At 42.5% G+C, this 16,613-nt stretch overlaps 1 protein-coding gene across 8 annotated transcripts in view; it reads left to right on the top strand.

The window, feature by feature from the left end:
• rara (retinoic acid receptor alpha) overlaps positions 1-16,613 on the top strand; it is a 282,413-nt gene that overhangs the window by 200,678 nt on the left and 65,122 nt on the right. Inside the window, exons 1-2 of one of the 8 annotated variants that reach the window (XM_016994579.2) lie at positions 2,806-3,076; positions 4,346-4,439. The exons of 4 other annotated variants lie outside the window; for them this stretch is intronic. Coding sequence is in view for 3 of the 4 variants with exons in the window: in XM_008113360.3 (XP_008111567.2) it covers positions 2,734-3,076 (343 nt within the window). In the remaining variant the exon portion in view is untranslated. 3 more of the 8 variants (XM_008113360.3, XM_003222457.4, XM_008113363.3) reach the window with 3 other exon arrangements.

Here is a 16,613-nt window from a genome sequence, read left to right as displayed (position 1 = left end):
GTTTACCAGTTGTTAGGATTTTTGGGAGTTGAAGGCCAAAACATCAGGGGACCCACAGGTTGAGAACCACTGCCCTAGAGGATCTCGAGATTCCTAGAGAGAACATTTGAATCATATCCACAAAAATCAAACTCACAAATGTGAAGTTTAGATTAATCAAAGAGGCATTGAGTCAGTTGCCTCTGCATTTCTTCTTTTATTTGATGGCCTGCCTATGCTTTGATCCAGCTTTGATGTTGTTAAGGTGTCAGGGATCAAAATTCTTGCTGCGCTTTCTAGTTTCTCCAGCCCTTAGTGCAGAATTTTCCAAACTGTGTGTCACGACATGTTGGTGTGTCGGCTGCAGTGTCTAGGGACCTTACCACATTGGGATATAATCTGTTTATATCCGTATGCATCCCATATTTTTGTAGGACTGGATTCATACTGTATTGAGACGGGATGTATACTCTCCTAATGACACCTGATTATTACCGTTCTAAGGAGCCTCCGGTGGCCTAGGGGATAAAAGCCTTGTGACTTGAAGGTTGGGTTGCTGACCTGAAGGTTGCCAGGTTCGAATCCCACCCGGGGAGAGCGCAGATGAGCTCCTTCTATCAGCTCCAGCTCCATGCAGGGACATGGGAGAAGCCTCCCACAAGGATGGTAAAACATCAAAAACATCCGGGCGTCCCTTGGGCAACGTCCTTGCAGACGGCCAATTCTCTCACTCTAGAAGAAACTCAGGTTTCTCCAGACATGAAAAAAATACAATCCTTATGATTGGAAAATACTGTGCGTCGACTCATCACACCACAGAAGTCTGGCTCCTCCCAATCCATTCAAAATGCCCCCTACATCACTTTATAACCTTTTTAAAAGTATTGTTTTTGATGGGGTGCATACAGATTTTCCCATCACACACAAAAACATTGCTTCAGCAACGGAATAATCTGTAGTATTTTAAAAAAAAACACGATTATAATTCCGTCTGCAAATAATCTGTTTCTGTGACTCTTTGCAGACGGATTCCGATGGATGTGGCAAACGTCATGTGATGGGACTCATTCAAAATCATTCTCAAGCAGTCTCAGAAATTGAGTATTTCCTAATGTGATAAGGTCCATGGTGTGTTGTGTAAGCAGAACAAGAAACTCCAGAGCCTATGTGAAATAAGCAGTAAACCGTATTTATAAAAAATATCTAAATGAGATACGTTGTGTCCCCATACATTTCCTTATTACAATTTACCTATATGTCTGTATCTCCTAAAAGGGGTTGGTTTAACAGCTGATTTGCTAGTAAAACTGAATTACTGTGTCGCGAAAGGATGTGTGTTGAAAAGGTGCATCACCAGCCTGGAATGTATACATTTCATATAAGTATCTCCTATAAAGGGTTGATTTAACCTCGGTTTTGTTAGTAAAACTCAATAATAATAATAATAATAATAATAATAATAATAATAATAATAATAATAATAATAATAATAAATCTTTATTTGTACTTTGCCACCATCTCCACAGAGGGACTCGGGGCGGCTCATAGAAGCACTACAGTGCTGCATCTGAACCACAATACACAGTATACAAATACACAAATATAAAATATATAACATAGGTATAAAACAGCAATACGTAAAGTCCCACTAAAAATATAAGACTTATAAAATTCCTAAAATACAATAAAACCTATAAAACAATAAAAAATAAGTTAACTATCAGCAATAAAGTATGGAGTGGCACAATCGGGTCATTGGGTTGGCCAGAATTACACAGGCTCAAAGGTCTGCCGGAAAAGCCATGTGTACGAAAGGCTTGAAAGGCTTGAAAGGTGAGGGCAAGTCTAATTTCAGAGCCCGGGAGCCACTGCTGCGAAGGCTCTCTCTTGTCCCTATCAACTGTATTTGAGACGGTGGTGAGACTGAGAGAAGGGCAGATCTCAATGCTCGCGCCGGTTTGTAGGAGAAGATGTGGTTTCGAAAACTGGTTTACGCTGGTGGATTATGAGATTTAACTGTGATTTTATGGTTTTAAATGCTTATTAGTGTTTTAATTGTATGTTGTAATTTTATTTTTAAATGGTCATTTTATTTTGTATTGTTGTTATGGCATCAAATAGTTGCCAATTTGTAAAACCACCTTGAGTCCCCTTCAGGGTAGAGAAAGGCGGGATAGAAATATCGTAAATAAATAAATAAATGTCTGTTTCTCCTACAAGGGTTTTTGTTAGCAAATCTGAATGACTGTATTGCGAAATGATGCATGTTGGGAAGTGGGAAACCTCGGCCTTAGTGAGTCTGCAGGCACATTGACTCAGCTTGGATCCGAGTCCCTGTCCTTAGACAGAGGTGTGTGCCTGTGTGTATATAGATGTCAATTGCTTGGCTGCATCCCACCTTTTGTGTTATAAGACATGTCTAAGCCGGTTTTGTCTCCCTCTCTCCTTGCTGGCCTCTGCTCCCTGGTCCCCATAACCGGGCTTCTCTCTTGGCTGGTGGATCTTCTTTTGACCATGTGGTGATGGTCGGCCGTAGCAGCAGCCGCGGCATGCCAGTGGCAGCCCTTGGCAGGCAAAGAGGAGGAGGAGGAGGGCGCCCCTGTGATGTCACAGGGAAGGAGAAGGCCTGTGAGTGGGTCATTTGGAGGTGAAGCTTTTTTGCAAGGAGAGTTCAGGCGGAGTTCAGCTGCATAACATTACGCAAATGAGGGGCGGCTGGAGGAGCAGCAGAGACCTCCCTTTCTGAGAGGGGTGATGCAGGCGAAGAAAGGGGCCGCCCGGGCCGGTTCCTTGCCACACAAAATAGAGGGGGCCCTCCTGCTTGTCCTCCTCGCCGGGGAAGCTGCTGCTGCTGCTGCGCTCCAGAGATGGGGAAAGCACCCGAGGAGGATGCAGGCGCTGCAGCTTTGTAGCTGGAGACAGCTGTTGGAGAGGCATTTTTTTCCATGGCTGTCATTTTTCCCCCCCTTCCTCCGTCCCTCCTCCCCTTTTCTTTCTTTCATTCATTCATTCCTCTCTCTTTCTCTCCTCCTCCTCCTCCCCCAGCCTGTGCTTCCCTGCAGTTGGTTGGGGCTGCGCAAGACACAGCACGTGGCAGGTAAGGAAAGAGTTAAGCCAGTCCAGAGCCGACTTTTCGTGTCAGGAAAGATTTTGTGCTGCCTTTAATCTATCAGTCCTGTACATCACACACACATACACACAGAGAGGCGTGCACGCACCCACACATTCTCTCCCTATCTCTCTCTTTCCCTCTCTCTTTCCCAGGGAGAGAAGGAAGGGACCAAGCAGCTGGGCAAAAGGAAATCTGCATCCAAGGAGATTCAGGGGGGTTCCAGGCCTTGGCATCTTCTCAAGCATTCAAAACCTGACAACACATTTGTACCATTCATCTCTTCTCTTTCTCTCTTCCCCTCCCCTCCGCCTTTCCCTCCCTCTCTTTTCTCTGGCAGGGGACAGAGATGCAATTTTAAGATATGTGTGTACATAACCCATGAGCACAGTTTTCTGTGCATTACATTCAGTCATCTGCTGGACAGGAAAAAGCGCTTTTTATTTCTACCAGGAAGCCTTACTTCTTTTTGTATGAGTGTGTGTGAAACTTTTTTCTCCCCCCCCCCTTTTTTTTTTAAACTGAAGCGAAAGGATATTCCTTCCCCTCCCTTTCCTTTCTTTCCTCTTGTTAGTTTGGGAGAAGGAGAGAGAACCATGGAACTGAACAGGAGGCGGAAATGGGACCAAAATGCTATCTAACACCAGTGAATCTCCTTCTGGTTTTTGTGAAGGCTGAGTGGATTTGATTATTATTATTTTTGTCAAAGTAAAGCATTCCTCTTCTTTTTCTTTTCTTTTTTTTTTGGGGGATTTATAAATACATTTTGTCTCGAAACGGGGAAACAACATCTCAGCTTGGATTGGCCGGCCTATTTCCCAAGGGACACGTCTGGAATAGAAGATTGAAGACTTGAATATTATCTTTTGGGTTTTGTTGTTTTTTTAAAAAAACTCTGAAGCAAAGACACTGGTGGCCAACCCGGCCTGTTTGGCGGATTCCCCAGCCGCTTTTGGATTCCCTAAATACTTCCCCACTAGGGATCAAGAGACGGTGGAGAGGGGGAGAAGGATCAGAAAACAGAAAACAACCGACAAAAGCCTCCCCCTGTCTCTTTGGGATTCGTCGTCGTCGCCAGTACAGGATTCTGCTCTCCGATCCAAACTTTTGCTTTGATTCCCTCCTTCCCATCCCCCTCCACAAGCCCCCAACCTTCTTATCCTCTTGTTCTGCCTGGAGAAGATGTACGAAAGTGTGGATGTAGCTGGTTTAAGCAACAGTCCTAACCCCTTCTTCATGATGGATTTTTACAACCAGAACCGTGCCTGCTTGATCCAGGACAAAAGACCCGGAAACCCTAACCCTTACAGCACCCCTGTCCGTAACCAGCATTGGAACAGTTCCAATCACTGTACGTATAATGCGATCCCCCTCCTGGGCCCGGCCCAGCTGGGGTGACACCCTCGTTGCCCTCTCTCCCCTCTTGCCAGCTTTTGAGGTGACCTTATTAAGAAAGATTAGAAGCTGCACCGTAATTGAGTGGGGTGGAGGTTGGCAGGATGGGATCTGTCATCTTTGGTTTAGGGAGACCCAAAGCCTACCCTGTTGTGATTTGCATTGTGGAGGGTTGGGATCGAGGGCTGGGGCTATAATATGGTGTTTTTGTATTGTGGTTGTATATGTATTGGGGTGCGCACTGCATGTCGAGTCCTTTTCTTATTTTTGGGAGAACCATGCCCAGTTGAGACACATGGTTTCCTCTTTCTCCCAAATGCTTTCAAATTCTCTGTGAGCATTTTTACCTTTTGGCTTCCCTTTTAATCTGTTAGTATTGATACATATTTCCAATTCTGTTGGTTACGTTTTGAGTGGGCAGTGAAGGGAATGGTGGCAGTCTGTAAGACAAATAGCAAAATCCACAAACAAGAGTGACTTATATTTTTATGTAGGTGAAAGGACTTTTTCACAATGCTCTGGTGTCCAGCTCAAGTTTATGTGGGTGGGTAATCCCTCCTTATTTATCAGCAATTCTCCCTTGTCATTGGCCCATATTGAAAATGCTCTCAGCTGGGTTTGTAACAGTGCAAACTTCTAACATGTCTCTGCTCCATGCAAGTATTCCATTGCTTTCTCTTGCATTTTATCCCTTCCCCCAACTCCCCAGTGGTGGACAGTCAGTCCCACGGTCTGTTTAATTTCTTCTAGGTAATAGTTAGCAGAGCTGTATTGGAGGGAGGAGGTGTTTTTGTTTTCCTAGATTGGTTTTTATGGATTTGATCCAATTCTGGGGAAGGAAACACAGGGGAGAGGAGTTACACCAAGTAAGCTCCCCTCCTTTCCAGCTGGGTGTTCAGTTCCCAGCCTCTGATAAGGTCTCCGACAAAATCCAATTAACTAAATAGTACACCAAGCCTTTAATCTTTCTATATATACATATGTGAACAGCCTCTCTGTGGGTGAGTGGGTGGGTGGGTGAGCTAGCAGAGAATGGGGTAGTAGTGGTGGGGAAACAGGCCAAATTTGGGGTGAGGGTCCTTCTGAACTTTTTGTGTAACATACTATAATGTACAACATGGATCATTTTAAGAAGAAAGTGTTTCAGCTTCCTGATCCAACAATGAATGTAATTCATTAAGCCTACCCTTCTTTCTATCCAAAAATTTTGCAATTCCCTGTGCTCCCCCCATATCTCTTTCTTGTCCAAATAAACCTTATTGTTCTTCCTAAAGCCCTCCCTAATTGCTATCCCAGGCCTTTCCTGGAGCGTGTGGGTTGTTAATCAGCCTGTGATTTGGATTTGAGTTATATGTGTTCCCTTCCCCTTTCCAATTTTTCTTTCTTTTGTTTTTTTTTCTCCCAGAGAGGGATATTTAACTGTTGGTCTTGAAACTAATTTCTTTTGCAAAAGGCAAGGGATGGGGAGAAAATCCTCATGGTTAAAGTCAGGATTCTACTCTTAGCGGAGGGGGGGGGGGGAATCCTGGGGTAGTGTTTGCAGTGATTTAAAACAACAGCAACAAAATTTGAATGTCGTACTTTTAGATATCCTTGTCTGTCAGTTTCATAACTAATCCAAACATCCAAAATGGTTGCCTGATACTGAATAGTAAAACTTTCCAAACTTTTTCCCAGACAGCTGCTCAAGCCTGACTCCTGACATTTTTCACACAATTGGGATCTACTTTGGCCAGGCCCCTAGTGTGCATTTAACTGTTGCCTTGCTTTCATCTGGAGAGAACTTAAATCAGGAAGTACTAGGAACTTGGGCCCTTCTTTACAAACTTCCACCCTGCACCTGAACTCTGTGTTGACTTGAATCTTAACAAAATATGTCCCACTCCATTATTTCTTGAAATACTTTCTGTTCTGGTAACCTCGTCAGATCAGAGTTCTCTGTTATCTCTCCTATGATTTTTCAGAATGGGATCCTCCTTGAAAGTAGGGCATATACATAATGAATAGCTCATGATGGGAATCATAATGAGAATAGTCATAAATAAATATTACATTGGAATCGAGTTCACAGGATACAAAGATATTCACATACAGTAATGCGGGAGGGAGTTGTGTGCAATCAACCAAACTAAATTTGGTTTTCTTGGACTGTACCAATGTTAATGCTTCCCTCTGGTTGAGGTGTTGACTTGCTATTTAGAAAACCAACATGTCAGAGAAATAAGAATTCTAGCCTATTCTTCTTCATGATACGCTCTCTGTGAAGTATTCCAGTGTATAGACCATTCCCATTCTCATGGAATGCTCCAGGGAAAGTTTGGTTGTTTCACCTAGATCCCAATAAATCATGAAACAATCTTGAAAGGTGGGCTGTTGTTATTATTCCCATGTTGTGCACACATATTTTAGGGGAAAATACCCACAGAATGTTCACAGGTCCTATAATTGACTGGATGTCATGGTGTTTCCAGTACAGATGTAAGGCATACCTTTCTCAATGGCCTCTGTAGGAGGCCCTAATGCTATCTGCATTTATACCTTTCTTCCTGTGAATATATCCTAAGGCAAAACAAAAAACAATTCAACTGGTTCACCCTGTGAGTCCTGAGGTAGATGGGAAAGAGAGTGGGTTGGGCTGTGTCCGCTAGGTTCATTGTCTCCAAGAAAGCAGATTTGCCTGCAAACTAGAGTTGTCTTATTGGCCTTGAGTAAAACAAGACTGTACCTAGGTCTCTCTTGTGCTACATTAATACTGACTCTGTCCAGATATCATTGCCCGGAATTGCCCTCTAATCCATGATACTCCACACAAAGCAGCAGCAACATAAAGCTTTTTGCCGACTCTTGTGAAATGTCTGTAGCTTTCAGGACATAATTTTTTTCCTGGTTCTGTTGGCATGCAGATATAGCACGTGTCTGGATAGCTGTATATGGCAAAAACCACATAAAATGGGTAAAATGCTGTCTTGGGGAGAATTTTTAAAAAATTAGAAAGTGATATTTGAACCTGCCCTGAAATAATGTGAAAGATGTGTGTTTATGTGTGCATGTATATGACTTTATTAGTGTTCAAAGCATATGATTGGCTTTTATTCAGCTGCAGTGGGCAAATGTATTCCTCTGACTATTGCACACTCTTTAGCTCTCCTGATTTGGTAAGGATAGGACCAATTAATCCTGTCCTATTTTTTCAGCTGCCTTTAGAATGTCCTCTCTCTTCATCTCACTTCTTCCTTTGACTTCAGCTTTCTTCATTGGCTGCAAACTAAGTTAAAAGTGCGAAGTATTTTGCAAAGTATTGTTCAATAGGAAGAAGAGGAGAAAAAGGAGCAAAAACTTGCCCTTGCTACTAGACTCAGGGAAAAACAAATTTCCAGAGCAGTGGTTCTTACCCTGTTGGCCTACATCTCAGAAATCCCAGCCAGTTTACCAGCTGTTAGGATTTCTGGGAGTTGAAGGCCAAGACATCTGGGGACCCACAGGTTGAGAACTACTGTTCTAGAGCCTCTCCTAATTTCTTATGTTCTTTCTCATTAAACATTTTTGCCATCTTGACCACATCTGATGCTGCTTGGCCAAGCATGTCCATGTTTTCATATGTGAAATGTTGGAGGGTATGCAGAGCTGAGTCTTAATTCTATTATTTGGCAAGAACTAAAATGAGATGTATGTTGGGATTTGGTTTGTGGGCTCTAGAGTACAGATTTCTATGGCCATCATTGGTGTCTTGTGGATCCAAATTACTGTTCCTCTACCTCACAGGTTCATATACTCCCTCCCTCAGCTTATGTGCTTATACCATTACTACGGTTTGCACTGAATCACTGAGACCGGAATGTGAGTGTGTTGGAAAGTGTGTTAGATAACACAGGCTCATAACAAGGCAGATAGGAGGATAAAATAGAATAATCCTCTGTGAGTCATCCAGCAGTCCTTGGTAGAAGGACAGCATACAAATGGTGGAGGGAGTAAATATCCTTTGTGGGCCCACCTTATGAAGAAGGTCTGCGTTCTCAGAGCTAGTTCTTCCCATTAAAGTGAGGTGGCAGAAGGCGTGTGATGTGGAAGAAACACTCTGCCTCATTCTTCTCTGTAAGTTGTGTGTTCCTCATGGTCAGGTCTTTGATTCCTAAGCTAAACAGGTGAAATGGAGGTTGTTGTCTCTCGTCACAAGTGTTGGAAATATGATCTAGCTGCAAGTTTAGTTCGCCTTTGGAAAATGGAATAGCAGGTAAAAGCCACTTGCCCTTTTTCGCAGGCAACAAATGTCTTGGATTGGCCTTGTCATTGTTGAGTCAACAAAGAGCATCAGAAGAACTAAGAATTGTTACCCAAAGCCCTATGGCAAATCTTTGATACGTTTGAGACCTGGATCATAGAATCATAGAGTTGGAAGACACCTCATAGGCTATCCAGTCCAACCCCTTGCCAAAAAGCAGGAAAACTGCATTCAAAGCACCCCCAATAGATGGCCATCCAGCCTCTGCTTAAAAGCCTCCAAAGAAGGAGCCTCGACCACAGATTTAACTTCTTCATGTCTGTATGGAGTAATCCAGCCATACACTAGAATAAGATCCTCAACTACCTGTACCTCCATTATGGAGCAATTCCTTATGTGGATGGAGTAAGAAGGCCTCCATTGTAGTAATACATGTTGTGTGTATTCAAGGTGTTTCCAGCTTATGGCAGCCCTAAGGTGAACATATCATGGGGTCCTCCTGGCAAGAGTTGGTCACCTTTGCCTTCCTCTAAGGTTGAGAGAGAGAGTGACCTGTCCAAATCACCCAGTGTGTTTCCATGGCTAAACAAGGATTCAGACTCTTATCTCTAGAGTCATAGACCAATGTTCAAACTACTACACATTCTCCCTGTGTTAGTAATACATTTGGATGCTGGGTTGCTGTGAGATTCTCCTGAGATTCTGGAACATGGCCATACAGCCCGGAAAACTCACAGCAACCCAGAGATTCCAGCCATGAAAGGCTTCAACAACACTTTTAGATGCTATTTATCTTACAGGGCCATTTCTTGTTTTAAAGGGCCCATCAGAATTGTTCCTTAGAGCAGAAAACCTTTTATATTTTGACAGTTTTCATGAAACATGGCAGAGCTCCCCTTATATTTCTTCACATTTTAAAAACTTTGATCATGTGAGAGCGAAATTAGAGCACATCTGTATGTATTCCATGCAGAACGGTGTGGACAAAGAAGTCCTAATCGCAAATATAATCTGGGATGTGTGTGGGGGTGGCGGGGGGGGGGGGGGGGGGAGAGGCAGGGAGAAAAGCAGAGAGGGAGAGAAGTAATATGCAAACAGAGAGGAACATATGTCTCTATAAGAATCTACAGCTAGAAAACCACACCCTCAAACAGCTAAGTCGAGAAACACAGCCGCAATAAAAATGCAGAATCCAGCACGCTCAAACACAGCAGCGTTTCTGCCTTGTTGGTTCAAAATAAACATGTACACAATGGATTGTGTGCCCCTGATGCAGACACACACATAGGAGAAAAACAAACATTTCTGTACAACTCTTCTCTTTCTATCTATCACAATTCTGTCTCCCAGAATACAGTCAGAGAAAATGCAAATGGAAAAATCTCTTTCTTTTGTGGAGAGAGGCAGGAAGGAGGAATTTAAGGCACAGTATGCACAATAGCCGGCTGCTGTTTATCATCAGCCCCTGAAATTCCTAGTTGGCTCTTCCCCCTTCTTTTCTCCCCCAACCTCCCTCATTTTCTAAATACCTTTTAAATAAAATCCCAACCTGGTCACTCTCCATAGGGAGTGAACGGGGTCGTTCATACAACCTGGTCTACCTTTTCCAAACAAACCTTGCCTCAATCTAGGAGCTTCCCCAAAGACTCCCTTTGGCCTTTAATCTGCAGATAGCCTCATTGGATCACCTCTCCGAGATACCCTTGGGAACCGACCTCCCTGCTGCGTTAATGACCAACATATCCCCTCAGTCAACCTTTGGAGTGGTTAGAGAATTCTCTTCTTTTTCCCCTCCCTGCCTTTCTCATTCCACATTCAGCTTTGTTTTCTAGGTCATCCTTACTTCTCCTTGCTGCTGATAATGTCTCCCTCCCTCCCTCCCTCCCTCCCTCCCTCCCTCCCTCCCTCTTTTGCTAGGAGAAATGAGAATGAAACAGAACGGGAGTCCCTCTTCCCATGGGAGAAGTTGCTTTGGAGGGTATGTTTTGCCATATTGTAAGTGCATCTCCTCTATTTTGAAGTGGGGCAGGGAAAGAGCGCACATCTTTTAAACATATTCCCTATTTGTAGGATGCTGGGATAATTTTGCAGATGGCCTTAAATAATTGCATCTGATGACAACATCTATATCTTTCTTTGCCACCCCTCCTCCCATCGCCAGATTTTCGAGGAGAGGGGCGTACAGGAGACCCCCTTCTCCATCCTCCTCACTTGGGAATTTGCACGCTTGCTTTCATTGGTAATTTTCTTTCCTGCCTAGAAGGAGCGGGGAGGAGGATGGGACTGGCAGCAGGGGAGAACTGCAGAACCGGAAGTCAGGGATGTCTGCAAAGGGGTTATTTATAGCCCAGGCTGGCTTTCCTGAAGCTTTGCGTGGCACAGAAGGGAAATCTCTAGCAGTTCCGTATGGCTCGCAAGGGAAATCCTTTTGGCGTAGGTTTAAATGGGAGAAGGATTCCTACAACACCAAAAAGGGTGATGGAGCTTGATCTCTAGCCTTGCAAAGATGGTTTCCAAACTTGCGCTGCTTTTTAAAGGGACAATATTCTGTTCTAAAATTGATAACAAAGCACTTTTTTTGAGAATGCAACCAGCCTGGGATTCAAAATATGCCAGTTTTTTTTTCAATTAAAGAGCCAGCACCATTTTTAAATGTATGCAGGATTTGAAGATTCTGGCACTTTGCTAACCCATTTCTCCACTACCGCATTTGTACTTGAATAGTAGAGACATTCCTATGCCATCCTTCCCCCATCCTTGTACTCTCCATCCTCATTCACAAGCATAGGTTTAAATGGGAGACGGATCCCTACAACACCAAAAATGGTGATGGAGCTTGATCTCTAGCCTTGCAAAGATGGTGTCCAAACTTGCGCTGCTTTTTAAAGCGGCAATATTCTGTTTTAAAATGGATAACAAAGCAGTTTTTTTTGAGAATGCAACCAGCCTGGGATTCAAAATATGCCAGATTTTTTTCAATTAAAGAGCCAGCACCATTTTTAAATGTATGCAGGATTTGAAGATTCTGCCACTTCTTCACTACCTCATTTATACTTGAATAGTAGAGATATTCCTATGCCATCCTTCCCCCATCCTTGTACTCGCCTTCTTCATTCACAAGCTCAGTAGGACACCCATCACTGCAGTTGGGGATGATATCTAATAATAATAATAATAACAGCAGCAGCAACAACAGCAACAACTTTATTTATATTCTGCCCAATCTCCCCAGAGGGACTCAGGGCAGATTCCAAACATAAAAGGTAAACATTCAATGCCCGAACACAACAACAATACACCCATAATAGAACCATGCCCTGCATCAGTCTCAAATTATGCAAGAACCTGCATCTTCTGCCGCTGAAATAAAGATCATCTTTTATGTAGCTTTTGTGTAGTCTAAAACTGTAGAATTCTGGAAATTTTGAGCTGCAATAGAGGAAGTAGGTTTGACAGTCCAGTCATATAGAACCGGGGTTAACAACCTGGGAGTCATGAAGGCACACTGATAACCAAAGACACATAGGATTTGCCCCAGAAACCCTTTTCAGTTCTCATCTTTTGAAATTTACTGACCCACTAGAGATTTAAAGAAAAAGGTCCAGGAAATTGAATTGTTTAGTTGCAGGTCCCATTGATCTTTGGTTGGGAAGTTTATCCAACTCTTGTTTTGGATCCAAATTGCATAATTTTTGTACAGTAAACAAACTGATGGCAGACAGTTCTGATGCCTTAATCCTTTCTCAGACAAAGACACTTAGAATGGAGGTAAGGATGAAGTTGAAGGAGCATCTTTCTCATTTGGTTGCTGTGAGTTTTCCAGGCTGTATGGCCATGTTCCAGAAGCATTCTCTCCTGACGTTTCACCCACATCTATGGCAGGCATCCTCAGAGGTTATGAGGTCTGTTGGAAACTAGGCAAGTGGGCTTTATATCTATGACAGGCATCCTCAGAGGTTGTGAGGTCTGTTTGAAAGATATATAAACCTATATATATATATATATAGCGTAGTTTCCAACAGACCTCACAACCTCTGAGGATGCTTGCCACAGATGTGGGCAAAACGTCAGGAGAGAATGCTTCTGGAACATGGCCATACAGCCTGGAAAACTCACAGCAACCTAGTGATTCCAGCCATGAAAGCCTTTGACTACACATCTTTCTCATTGTGTGTTTGGTTATTAATTATTGGCAGAGTCAAACAACAGTCAGTTTGGTTGTGCACATTGTTCACATTGAGTAATATTGCTATTTTACATCCATTGATGCTGGAAAGGCCTTCGATGAGGTGGAATGGACAGTTTTGTTCATGGCATTCATCTCGTTTCACATTGGCTCATGTGTATAGTAAGTGGATCAATCTAATTTAAAAGACATCCGTTGCAGGACGTACTGTTAAGGTTTATCTTTTCATCTTCAGTCAACATCACAATAACATATGGGATTGAGCGGGTCTGTCCATTGCCTTCTTTCTTTATTTGGTAATATAGAAGCTTGCTGCAGCTGTTAACAGAACAATTGGCTTGACAAAATCAACTGAGAATAGTTTACAATTATAATTTGCAACAGATGTTGTATGTAAATAAAAATGTAAGATTCTCCTCTGTGTCTACTATACATTCTGGAAAGTAAGGAAATATATGGGTTCAGTACATGCAAACAAACTTTGCTTATAAAGTAGTCTTACAAAATGATTAAAATTGAAAGTGGGAGGGGAATGGTCTTTTTGGTGGTGGCAGCCTTGCTTGGCATAGTCACTCACCTGATGCAGCAACAACAACAACAACAATAATTTACTTTATTTATATTCTGCTCTATCTCCTGAGGGAACTCAGTGGATAACAGAATACGTACATTCAGTGCTGTCACAATTAATGACAGAGACAGACAATACATAGACAAAGGCAAGGCTCCCCAGTTTTTCCATCTCCGGCATCTTGAGGCCATTGATGCTGTTGTTCCACTTTCCACGCTGAGGAGGCTGATGTCCATGGACACCTTCCCAGATGAATTTTTGCTGGCATGTTTTCAAGAGCGCCTTTTACCTCCCCACCAACACGATACCTATTTATCTACACATTGCTGTTTTCCAACTGCTAGGTGAGCAGAAGCTAGGGCTGATGGTGGGAGCTCATCCCAACCTGTGGCTCGAACTGCCGACCTTCCAGTTGACAAGATTTTCAGTAGCTGGCGATTTAACCTGCTGTGCTAGCCGCAGCCCCGATATAACCATTTTATGCACCTAGGTCTTTTAAATAACTTGCATGTTATACTCAGTTTGGAGGGGATTTAATTTCAACTTGAATCACATAAAAACAAAAACAAATCAGGGCTGGGTAGTAGTGAGTTACAAGCAGAAGTTATTGGCTGGGGAAGCAAGTAATGAAGACACAATGCATTTCAAAGTTAAGGGAGCAAAGTTATTTTATTTGTGTGACGAGTAACTTTTTCTCTTTATACTTTTAGCTTTTGTTATAACTGTTTAAAATAATTTGGGATGAATATTAGTCATCCGTCTCCCAAGTTTCATACCATTCACTTACTAATTTTAGAGCCCCTCTCTCCAAAATTAACACACAAATAACAAATAATGCAAGAAGTTACTGATTGTGTCATTCTGAAAATATTGTAATGCAGTACAGTAACAGATGCCTTTGAATTTGTAATGGGAGCAAATTACTTTTAAAAAAGAATTCTTCTATCTCTGCATAGATTACAGTCACTTGAGTTGTCCACATTCTGTATGAATCCTCTGGAACGAGCCTTTGCCTTTCTATCTCCCTTCCAGGCCCCTTCCACACAGCTGTATAAAATCCACATTGAACTGGATTATATGGCAGTGTGGACTCTGATAACCCAATTCAAAGCAGATATTGTGAATTATCTGCCTTGATATTCTGGGTTATATGGTTGTGTGGAGGGGCCCCCAAAGATCAGTAGTCCTCAGAAGGTAGAAAGTACCCGGACATCTTATCCTTCAAGGTTGTCTCCTGCAACCCAAGGCAAATCTTCATTTTGATAACCAACAATGCCCATTGTTTCAGGGGTTAATTTTTTTTTCTGCTATCCACCTTAGGCTTTGACAAAGTCCCTACCTTTATTGCCATAGCAATGTTCTAAATACCTGCCTTACTAAACTGAAGGTTTAAGAAACTAGGTGAGCTTTGGGTTGACAGAGAGAGGACAATGCATGGAGATGAGGTCACACTCCTGCCTTTCTTGTCTCACTCTCTGTAAAACATTAACTATCTGGTTTAGTGGGTAGTGTAGGAATCAAGACAGTTCTCCATGAACTAAAGGATTTTTTAAAAGAAATGTATTTTAAATAGTTTTGTAATTTTCCTGTGAAGAGAACATCTGCAGCATAGTCTGTGGGTTCAGAGTATGAACTATGATCTGAGAAGTTCCCTGGCTTTAATGTTGTAACCTCAACATTATTCTCTCAACGTTGACCCCATACCTTCTGACAATGATATATAATTCTGGCCCACCGTCAAGCCTTTTCTGAGAACTGCTGGGATAATAATGTTTAGAATGTGTTGCTGAAGGATTTCATGACAGGAATAACTGGATTGTTGTGTGTTTTCTGGGCTGTATAGCCATGTTCCAGTAGCATTCTCTCTCGACATTTTGTTTGCATTTATGAAAGGCATTCTCAGAGATTTCTTCAGAGGTCTATTGGAAATGAGGCAAATGGGATGTGTGTTTGTGTGTGTGTGTGTGTCTGTGTGTGTATATATATACTTAGGAGAAAATGCTTCTGGAACATGGCCATACAGCCCAGAAAACACGCAACAACCCAATGTTTAGGATATTCAAAAATGCTACATTGAAGCTAAGTATTACTGTCATTATTGGTCCTTCTTCCATCTTTCCACCCAACCATGTATTCCAAGCTGCCCGTAAGGTCTTGGGACATTAATTTTGAGAATCCAAATATTTGCTCAAATACATATGTCTTCGTCAAAAAGGGATATAACTTATCAGGAGGTTCTACACCATGGAAATGAGTAAGACTGGTATAAGAGAGCATTGTTTTGTTGTTGCAGAAGGCTTTCATGGCTGGAATCACTTGAGTTGCTGTGGGTTTTTCAGGCAGTTTGGCCATATTCCAGTAACATTCTCTCCTGATGTTTCACCTGCATCTATGGCAGGCATCCTCAGAGATTTCTTCAGAGGTCTGTTGGGAATGAAGCAAGTGGGGTGTGTATATATATCTGTGGAATGTTCAGGGTGGGAGAAAGACATTCCACAGATAGATAGATAGATAGATAGATAGATAGATAGATAGATAGACAGACAGACAGACAGACAGACAGACAGACAGACAGACAGACAGACAGACAGATCCCACTTGCCTCATTTCAAACAGATCTCAGAACCAACCTCTGAGGATGCCTGCCATAGATGCAGGTGAAACACCAGGAGAGGATGCTACTGGAACATGGCCATACAGCCCGAAAATCTCACAGCAACCCATTACTTTGTTCATTGGATCTGTCTTGATGTCCTTGAAAATGGTCAGAATCTGTCTTTTGTTATTGTCGCCTGGTAGGGCAGAATTGCATGTCTTGTTATATCTTGCTCTAATACAGTCTGCAAAGGAGTAAGAGGGAGGGAGAGACAAAAGATAAGTTGGGAGGATCTTTTCATTAGTCTCTAGACTAAATAAGAAGCCTAACTGAAAATCCTTATGAAGAATGTTGCTTTGCCTTCTTCAGTTTGTTGGTGCGAAAACAATACTTTGGCTTTTGCGACCGGTTTCCCTGTAGCCTCTCATTTTGCTGGTCCTGGGTGATGGTAGGTCAACTCAGTCCCTATGTGTGATCCATCACATGATTTGTCAAAGTTGGCCCTAGACATTTTGCTGCCTGAGGCAAAGGTCAAGATGTTTCTGCATCTCATAATGA

Source organism: Anolis carolinensis, chromosome 6 (genome assembly GCF_035594765.1).
Source record: "Anolis carolinensis isolate JA03-04 chromosome 6, rAnoCar3.1.pri, whole genome shotgun sequence".
Lineage (NCBI taxonomy): Eukaryota > Metazoa > Chordata > Lepidosauria > Squamata > Dactyloidae > Anolis > Anolis carolinensis.
This window is presented reverse-complemented; position numbering and strand designations above follow the sequence as displayed.